The sequence below is a fragment of the Alligator sinensis genome, unplaced genomic scaffold (genome assembly GCF_000455745.1).
Source record: "Alligator sinensis unplaced genomic scaffold, ASM45574v1 scaffold518_2, whole genome shotgun sequence".
Classification (NCBI taxonomy): Eukaryota; Metazoa; Chordata; order Crocodylia; family Alligatoridae; genus Alligator; species Alligator sinensis.
In genome coordinates this window covers 40,590-61,278 of record NW_005842779.1, presented here as the reverse complement: position 1 = coordinate 61,278, position 20,689 = coordinate 40,590, and the positions used below count along the sequence as shown (strand labels likewise).

The 20,689-nt window shown below is 41.7% G+C and overlaps 1 protein-coding gene across 2 annotated transcripts in view; it reads right to left on the bottom strand.

Annotated features, from left to right (window-relative positions):
• CUNH18orf25 (chromosome unknown C18orf25 homolog) overlaps positions 1 to 9,373 on the bottom strand; it is a 39,744-nt gene extending 30,371 nt beyond the window's left edge. For both annotated transcript variants that reach the window (XM_006034858.3, XM_006034857.3), the window contains exon 1: positions 8,538 to 9,373. In XM_006034858.3, coding sequence (XP_006034920.1) covers positions 8,538 to 9,261 — 724 coding nt within the window. In that variant the 5' untranslated portion in view covers positions 9,262 to 9,373. The remainder of the gene's footprint in view (positions 1 to 8,537) is intronic.
• Positions 9,374 to 20,689: the final 11,316 nt, after the last annotated feature.

The window sequence follows — 20,689 nt, the reverse complement described above, 5'->3', positions numbered from 1 at the left end:
GCACAACACCTCGTGGGGGGGGGGGGGGGGGGGGGGGGGTAGCATTAAATCCTGAACCTGTAAAACACCATGGACCTCAGACCATAATGTTGTTCTAAAGCATCAAGTATTAGCTCATTCAGATGTTTGCAAAATTAAACCAGAACCATATTAAGCTATTCAAAACCATTCATTAAGCTGAGTTCACTGTGTGAAATTTAAACTTTTGTTTCAATAAACATTTTTCTTTCTTTTGTTTTTGGTTTGGGGTTTTTTTTCTCCATAAAGCCGAACTCTGGAAGAGCCTGTCCAGACCTCTAAAAGTCCATATGCCATCATAGCTACAAGCATTAGAAAAACCATTCAAAAAAAAAAAAAAAAAAAACTGTAAAAAAAAAAAAAAAAAAAAAAAAAAAAAAAAAAAAATCACTGGACCACCTAAATCACAGATTTACAGATAAAGGGATAAGGCACTAATACTTTATTGGGGGTTTATTGCTTATGGGAAGTTACAGTGTCATTAGACAATACATTCTTTTTGAAGAGTCAGTTAAATTAGATATATACAAAAAAAAAACCCCTTCAATAAATGGCAAGACAGAAGATTTAAGATTCCATTCTTATTTTCCAATAATGTCTGGCTAGCCATACTATAGTTAAGTGGCACAATTTCCATTATGAATCCTAGTTAAAAAGTCTTATCACTCATCTGTTGTCATGCTAAGCAGGCAGAAACATAGCATCCAAATCCTTTGCTCAGAAACTAATTGTTTCATAATTATTTATTTCAGCCCGAATGGCTACATTTCAGTTAAAGCAAGGTTGTTTAGGAAGCATCTATATAAAAATGGCATCCTCTTGATCAACTAATTGGCTCACTATATGTATTCAGTCGTACCTGTTAACTGACAGAAGGAGCTTTCTGTTTTCATGTTGGTTCCTGTTAGTCCCACAGGCCACATCCAGACCAGCATGGTTGTGTGGTACGTGGTACCACAAACATGCCTGTGGCACTGCATACTGCACATTTAGATGTTCTGCAAGGGTGCGCTGCCCATGCATGCGCTGCTCCACATTTTTTTCTGCGGGATTTTTTTGACTCCTAGATGCACAGAGTTAAAAAAATACCTGCGGGGGGGGAGAGGCAGAGCAGCGCCCGGATCCACCCTCTGGCTGCCAGCCAGGCTCTGCGTGGCAGGATCGCCGCTGCTGCAGCCTCCCATACCCCACCCGGGGTAGCCTGCCATATGTCAACGCGTGTGTGGCACAGGTGTTCCCTGGGGACAAGCAGCTGTGGCGAAAGGTGCGCTGCTGCTACTTGTCTCCAGGGAACCAAACATCCATGCTCATCTGGATGCACCCACATGGTCACTATAGTAATACAGTGAGCTCCCTCTTCAAGAGCCCTATCTAGCAATTCTCAACCAAGGTGCTTCAGCACGCTGGGGTGCCTCGAGATCCTTTCCAGGTTGCTGTGGAGTGCCACGCAGTGTTAGCACTGCTAGGTGTGCAAACATGATTTACACGATAAACCCAGAGACCTCCAATAGGTATCCATACTGTTAAAAACATTCTGACCTACTGTGATCTTTGAGTTCTCTGCCATGAAAGAATAGCTCTATTATTTTTCTGTAGTCTGAAAACTAACTGGCATTTTCCAAGAGGTCCTTCAAGTCTTTCTAGGGGTCCCTCAAGACCATCCACTGTTGCCTCATGTCTTATGTAGATTGAAAACCACTGGCCTAATCCAAAGCACTAAGAATAAAATGTGAATCTTTCCAGTGACTTCAGTGGGTTTTGGAGCACACCCCTTAAATATTATTGCCTATATTCTTACTGCAAAATAGTTTTAAGTTGTGTAAGAAGTAACCCAGCTTGATTTTAAATCCCAGGGTGAATTTGTAGGACAGAGTTAGTTTTAAAAACACCTTTTAATATGTTTTATAAACAAACATATTCAATGCAAAAATTGTTGAGGCATAAATATGTAATCATACAATGCCATTTTTTTAAAAGGCACTACTCAGAATAAGTGAATTAAAAATAATAGTAGCAGCAAATACATGAGTCAGTTTCAGATGCTTTCTTTGCACTTAAACTGAAAGTTGCGTTACCAATTTTTAAAATAAAATACTACAAAATATCAGCTTATCATATACCTCACAACTTTTCATTTTTGTGGATGGCTCTGAGTGCTGAGACAGTTTAGTTTCAAAGTGCTTTAAGCACTACTACAGCAATAACAATGTATTAAATGAATTTCCTAGTATTTGGTAGGATTTAGAACTTCATACCTTTTGAACTGGTCTATAACAGTGGTTTTCAGGCTGCAGACTATGTCTAAGGGGTCCACAAGAGATGACTATATGAATACCCATGCTTACAATTCAAAGGGGTCTGGCACCTCCATTCTAAATTTTTTAGGGGTTTGCCAATGAAAAAAAGGTTGAAAAACGCTGGGCCAAAGCCAAGTCAGTACCCCTTACATGGAAGAAAATAAATAAATAAAAAGCCTTGGAATCTTTAAACGGCCACAAAAGGGGTCATGGTATGCATGTCATGCCACCTCTGCCTCATGGCATCTTATCAAAATCACCAATTTTACTTACATATGTAGTTCCTTAGGTCTCCCTTTGACCCAACTGCTAGGTCCAGCATTATCATGCTAATTGCTTAAGGCAAGGGTGTCAAAAATGCAGCCCACACAGCCATGTCATGCAGTCCATGGGGTTCCTCACGGGCCTGGAAATTTGGTGACAGGGAAAGCAGCAGTGGGTGTTAACTGCCACAGCTTCCAGAACTATGAGAGCCCCCACTCATCCCAGTGCCAGATTTCCAGCTGCAGCTCTGTGCTCCAGATCTGGCCCCTGGGAACACCCACAGGGAAATCTGGCAAAAGACTGAATGGTGGCAGCATTACTGGACTTGGTTCCCAGAGCCACAGCAATTAACGCTGCCAATGCTCACTCCGCTACCAAATATCCAGCCTCACCAGCCAGACCTGGAACATGGGGCCATATGTTCATCTGTGGGGCTGAAAATCTGGCAGTGGTATGAGCGGCAGCTGCTTTGACTCCAGGACCCACAGCAATTAACATTGCCAGCCTCGCAGGCCAAATGGCACAGCCCTGCACAACTCATCTGACCTGTAGATCAACCGTGCAGGATTCACCTGGCCCAAAGGACCATGAGTTTGACACCTTTCCCTTCAAGTTTGATACTGGGCAGCATACTCTTTCCTAGCTATTAATGGGGGGGGGGGGTGTCTCCTATTTGTTGATGCACTAGACCAGAAGCAGGCAATTATTTTGGCCGGAGGCCCACTCACTGAGTTTCGGCAAGCCAGAAGACCGCATGACAAGCAGCCCAGGGCAGATTAATATTAATTTTCTAAATTTTTTAAGGGCCCCGCAGGCTGGGTAGAATGGCCTGGTGGGCCACATCTGGCCCCCGGGCTGCATTTTGCCCACTCCTGTGTTAGCCCATACAATTTACTGCTAAAATTCTTCCCCACATACTCTTGAGTAAACATCACCTCCAATTATTTTCTTTGAATGAAATTCATACTTTAAGGCCAAATAGGCCTATATACAAAGCTTAAATGGAATTGAAATGGTTTGTAACCTTCGTGTTGGCCTTCTGCCACAGGTGTGAACTCCAACCTCTGTCCAATTCTGGCACTTGAAAAATCCTTATGAAATCGTGGTTATCTAACCATGCAAAACGACAACTTTTCCAACTTGAATTTTTCAGTCACTTCTACAGCATCTTCATGTATATTAGCCTATAAATGGTTAACTTGTTTTTCTACATTTTTGAGTTGTAGGAAAGCACACTAGTATCTAAATACAACAAAATGTTTTTTTTCTATATTTAATTTTTTATATACTTAAAAAAAAACAAGTTTTTCAGCCAAATATCGATTCTTAGGCATAGTTACCATGCCAAGTTTCAGTCACAGTTCATTTGTACAGTCCTGCTTGAAATCCATGAGGAATAAAATACTCAGCAAGTGACTGCTGAAAATGGTGCATCACATTCTATCAGTACCTGACACAGAATATCCTCTTTTGTGAAGCTTGCATGCCAAGAGAGGCTCAATCTTTAAAATATAAAAGGGGCTTCTTCATTTGCATTAGTTATCAAACTATTGCGATTCACTGAACAGTAGCCCAATTTATAAACAATGAGGTCAATGGAAAATTACCACTAACTTCAATGAATGCTGGACAGGACCTTTGGTATCAGGGATAAACCCACAATGTTAAATATTCAAGAATATTCAAATATTCAAGAATATTGTAAGCACAGATTGCATTTTTGTAAATCACCCCCACTGATCTAACTGTAATTATACTGAAGCATCAGTAATGAAACTTCCTCATAACTGACTGCTATTCATTCTTTGCTGAAAAGTAAAATAAGACTGAAAATACTTTAATGAATATGATTAGGTTGGGAGTTTTGTAGTGAGAATTAGACTCTACTACATAATTGCTTGGTTCATAAATTATGCGCAAGAGCAAGGGGAGAAAAACTGGTAATTCTGTTGATGTTTATGGCATCATCATATACTCGTAGGACACTTTTCTTCTTGACTTATCATTCATACCAAACTTATTCCAAAAGTAAATCATATTGTAGAATTAAAGACTTCATTACCTACACTCTTAAAACTGAATAGATTTGGTGAAATCTTTTGAAAAAGAAATAGTGTATCACCTCTCATTAAACTATCACTAATTGACAAACTGTGCGCAGGTTTGAAACAAACTTTTCCATAGACTTTAATGAGAATTTCTATGCTTTAACAGAAGATAATAGGCCATTATCAATATGGTATTTTATTCCATCACTACACCTCTATGTTGTAAAAGACACTTATAGTAAATAATACTATTATTTTAGAGCATCTTTGTTGGCACACCTATTTTTCAATCTTCTAGTAGACAAGTCTGGAAATTGGTTTCCATGATACCCAACTGGGCCAACCTTAGGACAATAACATTATTAGTGAAAAAGTGTCCAAACTTGACCACAGGGATGCACTATGTATTTGCTAATGCCCCACAACTCTGGCATACAGATGTACTGACTGATTAAAAAAAACAACCATAAAAGCGGACAAATTTGTATGCCTTTATATCTTCCTTGATAGATGTATAGCAGTTTCTTAATATCAGGGTTCAGGAGCAAGTATCCTGCAACTGATCAGTAAGGACCTACCCAAATCACAAAATTGGGCTCTCCCTGCAAAATTTGCAGGGGGAGCAGAAGCCCCTACTTAAAATAAAGTGTTGGTGTCGGCCCCCCAGTGGGAGCCAGCAGTCCTCCCAGCTGTGCAGCCCGGCAGGAAAAGGGATATCAGCAAAAAGCCAAGAGGCAAGGTAGCGACCGCCCCGGCCCCTGCTGCTGATTGGTTGAGGGCTGCCTGTCATGTAGTTCCACCCCTCTCCACCAGTGAGTGGCAAGGTGTGGGGCTACATGACAGACAACCCTCTCCACCAATCAGTGGCAGAGGTGGGGCTACCAAAGCCCCTCAGCCAGAGGCACGGGGAGGGGCCTGTTGCAATAAGCCCTGAAAAATGGTGACTTGCCCCTCAATCTGCCCACAATATCAGCCACCTGCCGCCTTGACTTGGGCAGACCTCTACTGATCAGCCTTACCCTCATTCTTTGATGACAAGGAGAAGTCCTCTGGCCTGAGCATGGCCTTCAGGCTACAGGTTGGGCTGTCCCGTTCCAGGGTCGGAGTGGTCTTTTTCAAAGTCTTTAGTGGATACTGATCAGAATGTAGTGCAAGATCTACTAAACTAGCTCTCTCCGCGGCCAAATAATTCTGAAGTTAACATAATCAGTTCATTTGGAGTCAAAAGCAGGATCAGAAAAATTTTATTTTTATTTGAAATGCGTAGGTTGCATCCTAAGCTACCTGTCTTCATTAGCCTTACAATGGTATAGGCCAGGGGTTTTCAACCTTTTTCAGTTTAAGTACCCCCAGTGGCTGGACGCTGAGTGGGGCAGGAGGGTGGGGGAGAGGGGGTAGCACATGGCCAGACGTGGAACAGGGAGGCGAGGACGGCATCCAGGGACAGAGCGCCACTGCCCTCCCAGGGGCAGGGTGGGGAAGCTCACTGGGCTGGGGTGAGGGCAGCAACGCCCCTTCGCTGGGTGGGGAAGCTCACTGGGCTGGTGTGGCGGCGGAAGACACCACGTTCCAGCTTCCCTACCCTGCAGAGGGGTGCCACTGCCCTTGCCCTGCTCCTGGGAGGCAGAGGCACTCCACCCACCCACGCATACCTCCTAGGACTGGTCCAAGTGCCCCCAGGAGTACGCGTACCTCCAAATGACAACCCCTGGTATAGGCCTCTGGAAACTTTTCCACAATTTTTTCCCCTTTGAAAGGAAAATTGCTATGTGATCCAGAACAGCCACTGTAGCAGATTACAAAGGATTAATTAAAAAGGTTGTGTGTCCACAAAATACAGTTTTAAAAAACAGCCATTGTTTAGCAGCAGTCAGATGAAATGGTTATGATATAAAAATTGCAGGTCAACATTGCCCCCGACTGTTTCCAAACGCGCTCCATCTTGTGTCACATGTAAAAATTAGGACCTGGTGCAAAGTCCACTAAAATCAACAGGGTCCTTCCTTTGACTGACGGGCAGTGGATCCAAGCAAGAACAAGGGCCACATTTACAAAGGTACTTAGGAACCCAGAAGCAGACAGACACCTAACTCTCACACATTCAGTGAAATATAGGCGTGCAAAGCACTTCTGAAAATCCTACCAGCACCTTTCTGCTACTCAAGGTGCAAAACACTTTTGAAAAGCTGTCCCTAATCTTTTCACTTTGGAGAGCTTGTTCTAAAGCTTCATGAAATAAACCAACGGGTTTTAAAACTGGAACCCAACTGTCTAGATTACTGTAAAAAAATTAATAGAGCAGGTAACTGATACTTTTTAAAATAATAAATACACCTATTAAACCACGGTCAAAATTAACCCTAAAAAAGAACAGAATTTGTTCCATAGTTGCAAGTATTGGAAGGGACATACCACATAAAATACAGAAGATGAGTGCGTTTTCCAACATTTAAACTACTTTTAAGCAAAGGGTCCTAAGCCTGGCAGATCATGGGGAAAATACCAGCTCCCAAACAAAGACAAACCTGTCCGCTACCCTGGACCCCTGCTACAGATCACACGTATTATGTTATTAACTGATTCATCATGCAATAAATTTAGACCAGCTACACATGGAAAGTAATTATCATGCCACAGAAATAACTGTCCAACTATAAAAAGAACCAACCAGCTATAAAATTAGTGCTTGAAAATGTGTAACAACTCTATAGCTGGTTTTTATCCAGGTTTAATTTGACCACGTAGCAGGGCCCATGGAGTACAGACAGTGGCAGGTATTTGTAAAATCTTGTGTAAAGGCCTCTTTTATGCATCAGTTTTACCTGAAAAGCATGAATATAGCTGTCCTAGTTGTCAGGACTACTCGCTGCAGCTTTCCTTTAAGTTTTCTCTTACATTACATAAATGTGTTAGTATCCACCATGCAGTTTATCATCCAAAATATCCTCTACGCTCAAAGGGGGGAAATGCATATCACTCAGGAAAGACTGGCAAACCAAAAACTTTATTTTAAATTTGATTTTATTCTTTAAGGTTGCCATAAAATGAAGATTCTGAGATATTATATGCTGCAAGCATAGTTCACACATTGTTGTGGGCCAATTATATAATGAAAACTCATCAGGCAAGAAACTTAAGAACACATCTTTCTTCTGCTATAAAATCATGAGTATGCCCCTGTAATTGGCTGCACCCAGCCTGTTAACATAGATGTGTGAGAGAATTCAAAAATATAGAGAGAGAGATATATATATTGATCCATAGGACACAGAAGAATGAAAATTTTTCTACTCCTCAAATTATCCTAAGGTATTATGAGTGAAGACAATTCTTATTTATACTCCGAAATAAGTGATGATATGCAATTTGCATGAATATAACTCACAATAAGGTTAAGTAGGTTTGACATGCACGTGTAGAGCTGGAAAGCACAGCAAAAGTGCAATAGTAAAGAGCCAGGCCTTATTGTAATACAGGCAAGAGATGTGCCATGTTATTCCAAACAGAAATGCAGAGGTATGTTTTAATATATTAAAACAAGGCTGCCCGCTTACCATGATAACATACTTGTTAATTAGGCAGTTATGATTACTACCATCTAACCAATACTAACAGTGCTGACTGGCATTCATATAGAATTAATTACAAATGAAAAAAAATTCTGAAAACGCCAAGATTTAAGTTAGTCCTTTCTACAGTTTACCACTTCTAAGTTTTGCTCTTGTGCAAAAGTGCACAGACACCTCAGATTTTAAAATTGGCCATGTCTTGTTAATATACTGCAGTCTTCAAAATTTACACAGAGCTGCAGTTCTCTTGGTTTTTCTCAAGTGTCACTGATCAAACTTAGCATGACAGCTGAGAAACGATGTCAGGTGCTTTACAGTTCAGTTTAAAAAACATCCTCTACCTGGTATCTCTGCAGTGATTGTCTTGCTGCTCCCTGAAACCTCTTCATCATCATCTGATGAACTCGTGCTTGAGTCACAGGTCAGGTCGCTATCACTGGTACTGCTGTCCTGCAGCAGGTTGTACTTCTTGCGAGCAGCTGCTTCCCGTTTCTGTCTTAATAACCGGATTCTCTCTTTGTGCTTTTGGCTCCGATGACCTTTCACCTTGGCGACTCGACCATTCTGTTTATCACTAGACTGTCGGTTTTTCTTGGCAGCCATTGTTGACGTTTCACTTTCAGACCTGGATCGTCTGGATTTCCGCCCAACTGCAGCTCCAGACACTCCAGAAGTGTCTCCTTCTATAGTAGCTTCTGCTGGACAGGGCTCGTTCTCTTCTGTAGAAGACAGTGTATCTGAATCAGCCAAATGCCCACTAGAAGAAGGGGAAAGCATGCAATGATTAGAAGAGTCACTTTCATAAACTCTGCCTGCTGTTGGCTTATCACTCTCTGTGGATGCTAGCTGAGACTCTGAGGAATCTCGTCTCAGTTCCGTCAACAAGCAAGGCATTGAAGACAGCACTGTCGAATCTGCTACAATGGGTGCACCATCTTTCTGAGCATGTGTCTCTAATTCTATAGGTCCATCTTCGTCAGGAGCTGCCTCTTGTTTTGCAGAGATTTTCGGTGGGACTTCAGTGTCAATGAGTTCTTCTGCTTTTCCCACTGCCTCCATCTTCATTTCAGAGTTCCAAGCTCCTCCTGGTCTCAAATCATGGAGCACGTGGTCTAGAGGACTGGGGGAACTAGATTAGGGTTTCAACAGCGAAGCAACCTGCACAAAAACAAAACAGTAACAACAATTTACTCAAATAGCAGTCACACCTACGTTTTTTGGTAGTGTCCACAAGGTTACCAACTCACACAACTTCATTCTTCTGTTTCAGCCAATATACTACATTATCGTTTTGTTTGCAGTATTTTTCTTTCACTCCTAATTTTTTTCTAGATGAACTCAAGTCTGCTATACCAGTGTGCTTAATCCTCTCTAAGTACCTAGAACTGACAGCACTATAATTATGAAAAATGCAGTTGAATTCACTCTTATCACAACAAGTTGGAACAATGACAAAGGATTTCTAAACTCTTACTCTGAAATATTTAAGTTAATAGAATATAAACAACATACTTGGAATGTTTGAAGCAATTTTAATATTTCTTTATAGGAAACTTTAGTGCTCATGAACAGCATCTGATTGAAACACCTAAAATCTGCAGTCCAGTACCCTGGAAAAAACTAGAGTACAGCTCAGTTTCTATACCAGTGAGAAATAAGCAAGTGCTCTGAGTCTACCTCCTATTAAACAAGTCTCTGTAGCTACTGTGATTATTACTTAGTTTTAGTGTCTTCCATCCCAAAGCTATCTACAGACTTCAGAAGGTATACAGCCACAGCTGGATGGAGACAAAGCAGCTGCTTAATGGTGCAGAGCAACGCTACGGAACAACTTCGAACACGTTATTAAATAAACCATATCCAAATGAAAGCTGTAAAGGTGGCTTCGTGCAGCTAGGGTACACCTGCAAAAAGCACCGAGAGATTGCATCAGACTCGGGGATCAAGAACTCATTTTCACAGCTCATCTAAAGACAACCCTTCCAGAAGTACAAGCTATGCTAGGACACCAATTCAGAGAGAAACACTGCTGATGATTCACTCACAGAGAATTACCAGCAGTACTTCTTGTAACATTTAAGTTTGCCTTGAAGGTCTCTCATACAAGTACTGACCCATCCTGATTTGGTTTAGCTCATGAATTCTGTCGGGAGAACTGCACAGGATGGCATGGCTGCAGGTAAGAAATTCTCTACCCACTCAGTTTCCGTCCCACCTTTGCTTCAAGTTGGTTCCATTATTTGCACTGTTTCAGCTCAAACGTTAAAAATGAGCTATTCGGTAAGCTGGTAATTTTCACTGTGCCAATTACTGTAGGATCTGAGCACCCACAGGGTATTTATAAATAGAAATAACAGTTAATTGTTATGTTATTTTCCTTTTATCAGACTCTTCCCTCTCCCTTTAATTTGGAATGTAGGGCAGAATAATACTGGGGAAAATTTTTCAATCATCATATGTGAGGGTAGACAATTCCCTCACAGGCTTCCTGTGTGGTTTTTGTACCTCAGATTTTCCCCCTGTAAAAACTTCCCTAGCTTGCAAAGGATGCCGTGTAAACCTCAAAAGTTCTGTTACCAATCCTGATTCATTTTGAAACTAGAAGGTTTTTATTCATTAATATCCTTTCATGGCTCCCTTAGCATCGTGAAGGAGGTACTCGGATACTAGAGTGATTTGGAGGAGGGAAGGAAGTGCATAAAATTACCTTAGGCACCAGTGAAGGGAAGAAATTTTTAATTAACAATCCATTTCCAGTGCAGGGCTAACATTTAATAAACTGGTTACACAAAGAAGGAAATAAACTTGCCATACGATAAGATTAACAGACAAATATGACAAATTAAGATTTGTCAAAGAAGAATCAGGAAAGACAGCTACAAAAAATAATTGTTTTTAAAGTCTGAGGGGGAAATTGAATGCTGAAGATAAAAAAATGGAAAGCTGTATATATAAAAATATTTGCTAGCACTTGGACTGAGTAAAATTAATTTAAAACTAAAGTAAGGAAAGGCCTTTGTGAAGCTGGTAATTTCTACAGCAGTCTTACACAGGCATTTCATAACTGTTCAAGAGCCAATTTCTATTCAAAACTATAGCCCACACTTCAGCAACAAGCAAACCTAGAATTACGACTGTGGATAGTTCGAGGTGTACAAGCATTCCCATGGTGCAATGAACACTCCTGCATTTCATATGCAAATCACTATTACTGAACAATCTCTGTACTATACAGTTGAGTAAATGGAGGCATCATTAAATGTCTTGTCTAAGGATACATACAGTATGGTATTATATCTGGCAAATAGGCAATGGCTTTGTTAGCGCTAGGTTTCTTGGCCTGTAATTTTTTTATGGGTACAATTCACTGGCAATGGCACTGGAAGCACCTGTGATATATAAAGGTACATGGGCTTGGGCATTTTCAGCCATGAGTCTGTCAAACATTTGTCTGCGTTAGTTGTTAGCAGTGCCACAGCTGGTGGAGTTACACCACTGGGAAATTACAGACCCAAGAAATCCTCATGAAGACAAACTCCCTTACACCCAAATCAGCTGGGGACAGAGTCAGAAAGGAAACAGGATGCCCTGAGGAGCATGAGCTCAGCAAAGGATACAGGAGTCACCAGGGCAACAGGCAGCTGATGTTCAGCTCTGCTGCTACTTCTCCAATGTTTGCCTGCACGCCTGGCAATGCGCTGGTGTGCTGACGATTCCTCGATGGCTTTTATGAGAAGTGTGTGGAATAATATGAATTCCATTTTCTCGACTCCCACAATTTTTTTCTGTTATCTTCCCACTCAGATCAAGAAGGAAAATGCCCCAGGAGAATGTGCCACCACTGACATCTCCAGCACAGGTATGAAATCTCCGACATCTGACCTTTGCAGGCAGATGTATGAATTCTGCTCCCTGCATCCAGAACCATAGATTTTGTTAACACCAACTTTCCAGTAGGCCCCAGAAATCATGCTTCTACGTACCCCTTTCCAGAGTGGTGATTTTAAGTATTAAATGCTAAGAGAGGTACTTCAAACTCTGAAGCCTGCTGTGAAGTGACCTCCATCGAGCCAAATGCCTCTTCTGCTAGAAGCCTGAAGAGTGGCACTTTAGAGTGACAGGAACAGAGGGTGGGGAGAGCAGCCTCTTCCTTAATGGGATTTCATTTTTCCAGGGAGGATCAGTGGCAAGCACACTGGCAGTTTCACTGAGTGGTCACACTGGGGAGAGGCTAAGAGACGAGAGCAGACAGCTGACAGATAACGATAGCGTACAATGATTCCACATGTGGTGAGGAAAACAAGTGCGACAGAGGAGAAAACTAAAACCAGAAGAAGATAAGAATTAGCACCTCTCCCAAGAGTGGCTGAAGGGTAAGGCAAGTACAATTTAGTGATTCAACTTAAGAAATAATGAATTCCTCGCACGTGGCCTAGTTCACTTAGTTCTCCGCTCGTAGAACTTTCCAAAGCAGACTGTGCCTTCTTCAAATCAGCTGAATAATGTGAGCAACACATCCTTGATGAATGTTACTTACTTCACAGGCTAAGGATGAATAAGTTCCCAGTAACTGTCAGAGGTTCAGGCAGTGGTGGAAAAGCAAATTATATTGTACTATTTCTGTTCTATGATCAGAGCAAGTGCTTCCTGTGCAAGTGCTTGGGTGTGCACACTAAAAATTCATTTCCCACAAACATGGATGCAGATCACTTGGAAATTTCTCTCTGCTTGTGCCAATAAAACTTGACTGTTCAAACACTTGCAGAAAGTAAATACAAAAAGGATACGAGTGAGGCCCAAAGACATTTAAAGGTTTCAATGCAGTATTTGCAAAACACTTTGCATACTATTTGCCCTACTCATCTGGGAATCAGTAGGTTAGAAGGAGATGCCAAGCAAAAATGCAGCTATGGAATATGGCCAAGGTGAACTATGAATTTTGGTTAACATCCTATCTGAGTATGGAATCTACCATATAGCTCAGAACGGGATCATGTGAACAATATCACTTCCTTCCTATATATCTGCTCTCTCAGCCAAGCAGAAGCAATGCCCCCATCTGCGCGCACAATTTTTGTTCTATGCTCTGGTCATCTGGCTGGTTACAGTGGCTTATACTCAAAATGCAGAACAAACAGCTGATTTAGTTTCTTTAACAAAGGACTGCCACAGACCCAATGCACATGCACATGGCACCCCCTGCGTCTCACTCCCAGAAGCCTAAGCAGGACCCCTTGAAGGCTAGAATGCTGCCCACCTATAATGAGAAACCTACTGGCTCCTGAGGGAACCCAGGCATCGAGGGGCCCCAGCCCTGGGTGGGGGAAGAAGGAACCTGGGTGTCCAGAGCCCTGGACAGAAGGCATAAATTATCAGTAAATATCAATCAGTTACAGTGGCCAAAAGAAGCTGATAGCCGATAATGTCATTTCCCTTTTCTCAGTGCTGATCTGACAGGCAACTGACACACTGGTGCATCTCTGCTAAAAAGGCTTGGAGCCTCATCAGCCCTAGAAAGGGGGGTCTTGAATGACACGCATTCAGGAGCTATGTAGGAAATCTGTTCTGTGAAGAGGGGGTTGGAGACTTTGGGTTTCTCAGTCTTGTACCTTCTAGTGGAACTAAATTTAAAAAACAAACAAACAAGTGAACAAACAAACAAAGTCACTTTGTAGAACCATACAAAATTAGGGTTGGAAGGGACCTCAGGAGGTCATCTAGTCCACGCTCAAAGCAAGACCAGCCCCACCTATATCATCCCAGCCAAGGATTTGTTGAGCCAGGTCTTAAAAAACTCCAGTGATGGTGATTCCATACACACTTAGGGTATACTCATGTTTAAAAAAAAAAAAAAGCGGCAAAGACCCTCCTCCAGAGAAGATAGGTAGTTCTGTTCAGACACTATGCCAAGGAAAAACAGGTTTAAGGGGAGGGAAAGTGTTTTTTTCATTATATGCAATGAAATGCATAAAGGAAAGACAGATTATACTGAAATACTCCTACTGTTTCCCATTTATTACTTTCCTGGAAAGAGTGCTAGATGAGTTCTCAAGGTTACCTTAAGAGACAGTCTAGCTGGCTACTTATATCAGAAAATCGTAGCACTGAGAAGTAGTTTGTGAAGCATCGCGGACTAAAATGGGTCTACTTATACAATGTTCAGGAATTCTATTTAGCTTAAAATAACGTTCTCTCTTTTTCTTGTGAAAAATGTTTGAAGATTAAGAAAATCGTTCTGTAAGAACAGAATTGCCGAAACCTTCGGTCAGTTTTCCCACGCATACATAGAACACGTGTATATGGAAACTCTTTAATACCCAACGTTGTCTTACAAAGGCAATACCTTAAACAGAAATCAAGTCATGGACTCATTTTGATAAGAAGCTATGAAATACTCTTTTATATCCTATCAAAGAAGCCCCCTTACTTATATATTACTATATTTCTAACCAACAGTTTAGGTATTGGTCCAAGAAGGCTGTGAAGCTTACAAGTTCTACCTCGACGCGCCAATTGCTGCAAACACAAGTTACTACAAAACACATCCTTCACAACTACTCCATTTAACTGAAAGAACTTTATAAATGTAATAATGCCTCACATTAACTCAATTATTAATTTATTAGGTATTATCATTTCCTTTCACAAATGGATAATCTAAACTAGAATAAACAGTGATAGAATAAAGAAGAGAGCCATGGAAATTTACTCTTAATTAGAAGAGTAAATGCCACCTCTTTAAAATGAAAGGTGTTTGGGAAGTACTGTACACAACATATTATGAGCACAACAGTTTGGCACCTCTAAGGTCACCAGTTCAAATCAGATCCAGGTGATCAGAAGTGTTCAGCTGTCTCATTATAGGTTCTGGAGGACTGGCAATCGGGTTTGCCATATCAGCAGGGGGATAACTTAAATAAAAGCCATGAAGGTGAACACGTTTTTCACACCCTAGAGGCACACTGGAAGAGCGATGGGGATGCTAAAACTGATGCTATTAGGGCTATATCAGTTTTGTGGACAAAACACTTGAATATCCAAGCTGTTAATCTGAATCTTTTTGCCACACTATTTTCACTACAAAAAGAGATTTTTTATATATATATATATATATATATATAAATCCAACAAAAAGGATAGGAACAGCTGAATGTCTGTTACTAGTTGGTTACTGTACAAAGAAGGGACTTTGTCAGAGGATTACATGGGTGCAGCCTATGAAGCAATCTGACTTTAACTAGTGTCTAAAGTTTATTCAAGAACACTTTTAGTTTTCCAAGTATGAATGAATCCTACTGCATCAGAATGAAATGATTTCACAGTCTGAAATACTGAAAACAATATCTCTTGTTTAAATACAAGCATCCTTTTTATAAGTTAATAAACAGATATTAATGAAGTGCTTCTCGTGATACATAAGCCAAATAATTACAATGGCTGCTTATGGGTGCAAGAGAAATTTCATCCTGAACCCAGAAGAACTGCACAGGAATGAGAGAGATTTGTCTCAGGTACTTCCCTTCCTATCTGTAATCCTTTGGACCATTTATTTTCCCATTTACAATCACATTTAACATCCTGGTGCTAACAAACAGCAATTGCTTGCATCAAAAGTAACACTAATAAAGCATGTTATATTCCTAGCTGTCTTTCAATATACTGTTTATTATAGTTTAACACTGTTAGAAGTTAGAAAATAGTAACACTAAAATCAGCACCACAGGCCACCAGCAGCCCTGGGATCACAACTGGAAAACAACTAAATCTAGAAAAATTAAAATGTTAACTCTGCACTTTTGTACATACGACTACCCATGTTCTTTTATACCTTGGGACTGTGTTCATTAGCTGCTAAACTCCAACCATTGCATAGCCAGCTACCCCTTAACAATGCAGGTACTTACATCAGAGATCTTGCTAGGGTATATACCACTTCCTGGATCATGTGTCAAGGAAACTGATATTCTCCTTATCTAAGTCCAAACTATTACTATGTATATTTTGTACACAGCAATGAAAGCCATTGTGAATCAATACCCCCCACACACACACACAAAAGTACCCACCTCCACTCCAACCACCTTTGAACTGCAACTCTTTGAAGTACAGTAAATGCACCATTACATAATAGAGCAGACAGGGGAAGTTCTGGCAAAGAGCACTGAAGCAAGATCCTCCTATTACAAAAAAGAATCACAGGAGTCTTATCTGTGAGTCTTACATTGCCTCCCATTTTTAAGGTCTCATTCAAAAGAACTGCAAATGGCTTTGCATGCTATCTTTTAAACTCAGTATCTTCCCTCCATATCCTTTAGAACCAACAAGCCAGCTTCTCAGTTCAAAACCCTCTTCACTCCTTCCATGGAGCCAATCAATGATAATCTAATACTGAACAAAACATGTGTTCAACAATAAAAGATATTCAAGTAAAAGAAAACCAGCAAAACCAATAAATACAAATGATCTGTTCTCTGCCAAAAGATCAGCCTCCCACAAAGCAAGTACGCAAGCTCTGATATTTTTCCTCTTTGCCAACCCCAGTCCCATTTATTGTGCACTTTGGTGAATGGCATGCTCCAAGGCCATGTCCTTTCATCTGTATTTACAAGTGCCATGCATACATAGGAATATACCCATATATGCAGCCACCACTCTGTGAATCAAAGTCAATTCGCAGTTTGTACGGATCTGAACTACTGGTTCTCTAAAGTCAAGTTTCACACCACTAAGTGAGCCCCTTCTGGGTTAATGTACTAATTTGCAAAATGGTCCTCTGAAAACTACAGCCCTAAAGCTGACTCACTGGTGTACTATTTTACCTAAGAAACATGATTAGGAGTGGACCTGGCAATTCATAAAGCAGGCCCAGCGGCAATCCTAAAAGAGTGGATACCCCACCCTTCCTAGCCAACATGGCCTGAGAAGCGAGGTGTGAAACAAGAGACAAAAGAATGAAACTAAAGCTGTTTCACCTCGTTTTGCATAAACAAGTGTTAAAAGAAAGAGAGAGAGAGAGAGACTTCCGATTTAGTTGCTGAAACATGCTGCGTATACCAATCACCCAAGACGGTAAAACAAGGCCAAGTGTTCCGGTAAGAAAAGTTTCTGAAACATCCTTTGCAATGTGCCACTTTCAAGCTGGCAACAGGTTTTGGCCGACTTACCAATTTGAGCGCAGCTGTGAAAGGGGTTAAACTCTATACTCTGCCCCTCCTACTAGCTGTACCAGAAAGAAGCTGGCAGCCATCTTGCAGTCCATGAAAAAAAGAGTCAGGTCTAGCTCATAACTCAAAAGGTCTTTTTTTGTCTCCTACTTTCTGCCTTTCAAAAATCATGCGCGTGTAAGAAGATACAATATACAGAAGTCCTCCTCTTCCTCTATTAATATTTTAAATGAGATTAGGCCCTGCTCTGTTCTTTGAAAGAGCAATTGCAGGCACCTGCACTTAAGAATTGAGTCTAGGTTATGGATCCAAAGTAAGCTCCTTATAGTCCTCCACTGGATCCTTCTCTTCTGGAGAAGAGGAGGATCTTAGACAAAACTGTGCACTCAGCTTTTCCTGTTGGCTAGCCCTAGCTAGCTACCTACTCATCAAATCATACAAAATTAGGGTTGGAAGGGACCTCAGGAAGTCATCTAGTCTAAACCCCTGCTCAGGGCAGGACCATCCCCAACTACATCGTCCCAACCAAACTCAGCGTATGCATTTTTTAATCACCCTAACTCTGCCTATATACTGTAGATCCAGCTTCAGTGCCTCCGGTGTCTAGATCCCACTCTGGTGGACAAGCACCCGAAAATTAGGCTTTCTGGTGCCAAAGTCTACTGCAGGGTCAGCAACATTTTGAAGGGGAGCGTCATTTTATTAAAGCTTAGCACCATGATGATCCACTTCCAACCCCACCTCCACCAGTTCTGTCAGTCACTGCTCTCCTCCAGTGTCACCACTTTGGCTTCTTCACACCACCCCACTTGCCATGCAGGCAAAGGCCCCCAAAGGTCCCCAGCTCCAAAGGCTGGATAAAATGGATCCATGGGCCAGATCTGGTCTGTGCACTGCTGACCCCTGCCTCACTAGATTTAGCGCTTAGGTTCATCCTGAGGAGAGGCTTCCATCAAAAATGCTTTATTTGAAGTACACAGGAAGTTACAAACTAATGTAATGACCTCTGAAATACCACTGCTGATTACAGCCCTTGCAGCTGACCAATAAGATGTCCAACTACAATCTCATTACAACCAAGTTTGGAGCATTTGTTGGAATGTGGAGTTGAATAGGAGCCGTTGTAGAGCTGAGTACCAGTGTAACATCTCTCGTCTTTTCTGCTGACTACCCTGTATAATAACACCATGAGACTCATGCAGCCTTTACCTGTAGCCCCAAGCAACGTCAGAGTAATTTAACAAGGAAGCAATACAATAATGCCTTACTTAGCTAATTTTTTCCAACCAAGAAAAATAAGTGCAATGTCCTGCAAAGCTAAAGATGGTGGTCACATACAAATGAAAAGAAATCTTTACTCTGCTACAGTTATTAGCAAGTCCAGAAGCAGTGATGAGCAGGGATCCTGGTTTTCTCTGATTAAGGAAAAAAAGAAATCCCCAATATTCAGATTAAAAAAGTAACCCCAAAATCCACATTTTTCCATGATCAAAATGAAACACCACTAATAGATAGATATGTCTATTAGTGCTAATACATCCATCTGCAGTGGTGTTTCATTTTGAACACAGAAAAATGTGGATTCTTGGGGTTACTTCTTTAATTCGAAAATTGGGGATTTCTTTTTTTCTTTTCTTTTTTTTTTTTAATTGGAGAAAACCAGGATCTCTGGTGATTAGTGCCACACAACATTGAAACTATACAAGCTTTTGTATTCAGAGGACATACGCCCTCAGAGGATAGGATATTGTTTTTGGCCAGTTCTTTACTGCCTCCTTTCTTTAGTAGCATTGCCCATTTTACCTGGATAGAGCTTAAACTCATATTAAATCAGGGCTGGAAGGGACCTCAGGAGGTCATGGAGTTCAAAGCAGGTCTATCTCCAGCTAGATCATCCCACCCAAAAGTGTGGGAGTGTGTGTGTGTGTGTGGGGGGGGGGTCTTAAAAACCTCTAAGGATGGAGATCGCACATCCTTTCTGGATAACTTTTTCCAATTCTTTACTACTGTGAGTAAGTTTTTCCTAATATCTAACCTAACCTTCCCTTGCTGGAACCATTGCCTTGTTCTGTCATCTGCCACCAGTGAGAACAGTCCAGCTCCATCCTCTTCAGAACCTCTCTTCAGAAGTCATGTACCCCAACCCCCTCACCCATTTTTTTTGCCCACTGCTAGATTCTCTCCAATTCATCCACATCCTTTCTGTAGTGGGGGGCCTAAAACTGGACACAGTACTCCGGATGTAGCCTCACCAGTGCTGAATAGATGGGAAGAATCACTTCCCCGGACCTACTGGCAACACTCCTACCAATGCATCCCAGGATGCCATTAGCCTTCTTGGCAACGAGGGCACACTGCCGACTCAGATTCAGCTTACTGTCCGCTGTAACCCCCCTCCCCCAAGTCCTTTTCTGCAGACCTGCTGCCCAGCCAGTCTGCCCCCAGCCTGCACTGGTGCATGGGGTTGTTTTGTCCTAAGTGCAGGACTCTGCACTTGTCCTTGATGAAATCTCATGAGATTTCTTTTGGTCCAGTCCTCCAATTTGTCGAGGCCTCTCTGAATTCTAGCCCTACCCTCCAGCATGTCTACTGCTCTCCCCAGCTTGGTGTCATCTGCAAACTTACTGAGTGCACTCCATCCAATCTTCCAGATAGCTGACAAAGATATTGAACAAAACTGGCCCCAGGACCAACCTCTCAGGCACTCCACTTGATACCTCCTGCCAACTAGACATTGAGATTGGGAAGCTGAAACAGAACAAAGTTGCAACTTGCCCAAGTTCACTCAAAAATTCTTTAGAGAAGGTGGGACTTGAACTAGGATCACCTAAATCCCAGGCCAATATCTTACCCACTACTCATACTTCATTATTAAGTAGTGTATCTTGTTAATGCTGCAGGACTTTAAACTCTCTCTATATAAACACCTAGAGCAGGGGTGGGCAAAATACCACCCGCAGGCTGCATCCGGCACGGCAAGCGATTTTGTCCAGTCTGCAGGGGACATATGGGAACGTCTCTTAGCTAAAAGGGAGGTATACAACCAATGGAAGGGAGGGGCCATCACCAGGGTGGACCACACCTCAGTTGCTCAGGGCTGCAGGGGGGCAGTCAGGAAGGCCAAGGCGGAGCTGGATCTGGGACTAGCTACCTGGATCAAGGACAACAAGTAGTCCTTTTTTAAATACATAGGGGGCAAAAAGATGATACCAGGTAACGTGGGGCCTCTGCAAGACACGCTACGAAATCTGGTCCTCGCACCAAACGACAAAGCTAACCTATTTAACAATTTCTTTGCCTCCATTTTTCTGAGCAGGGACTGGGTCACC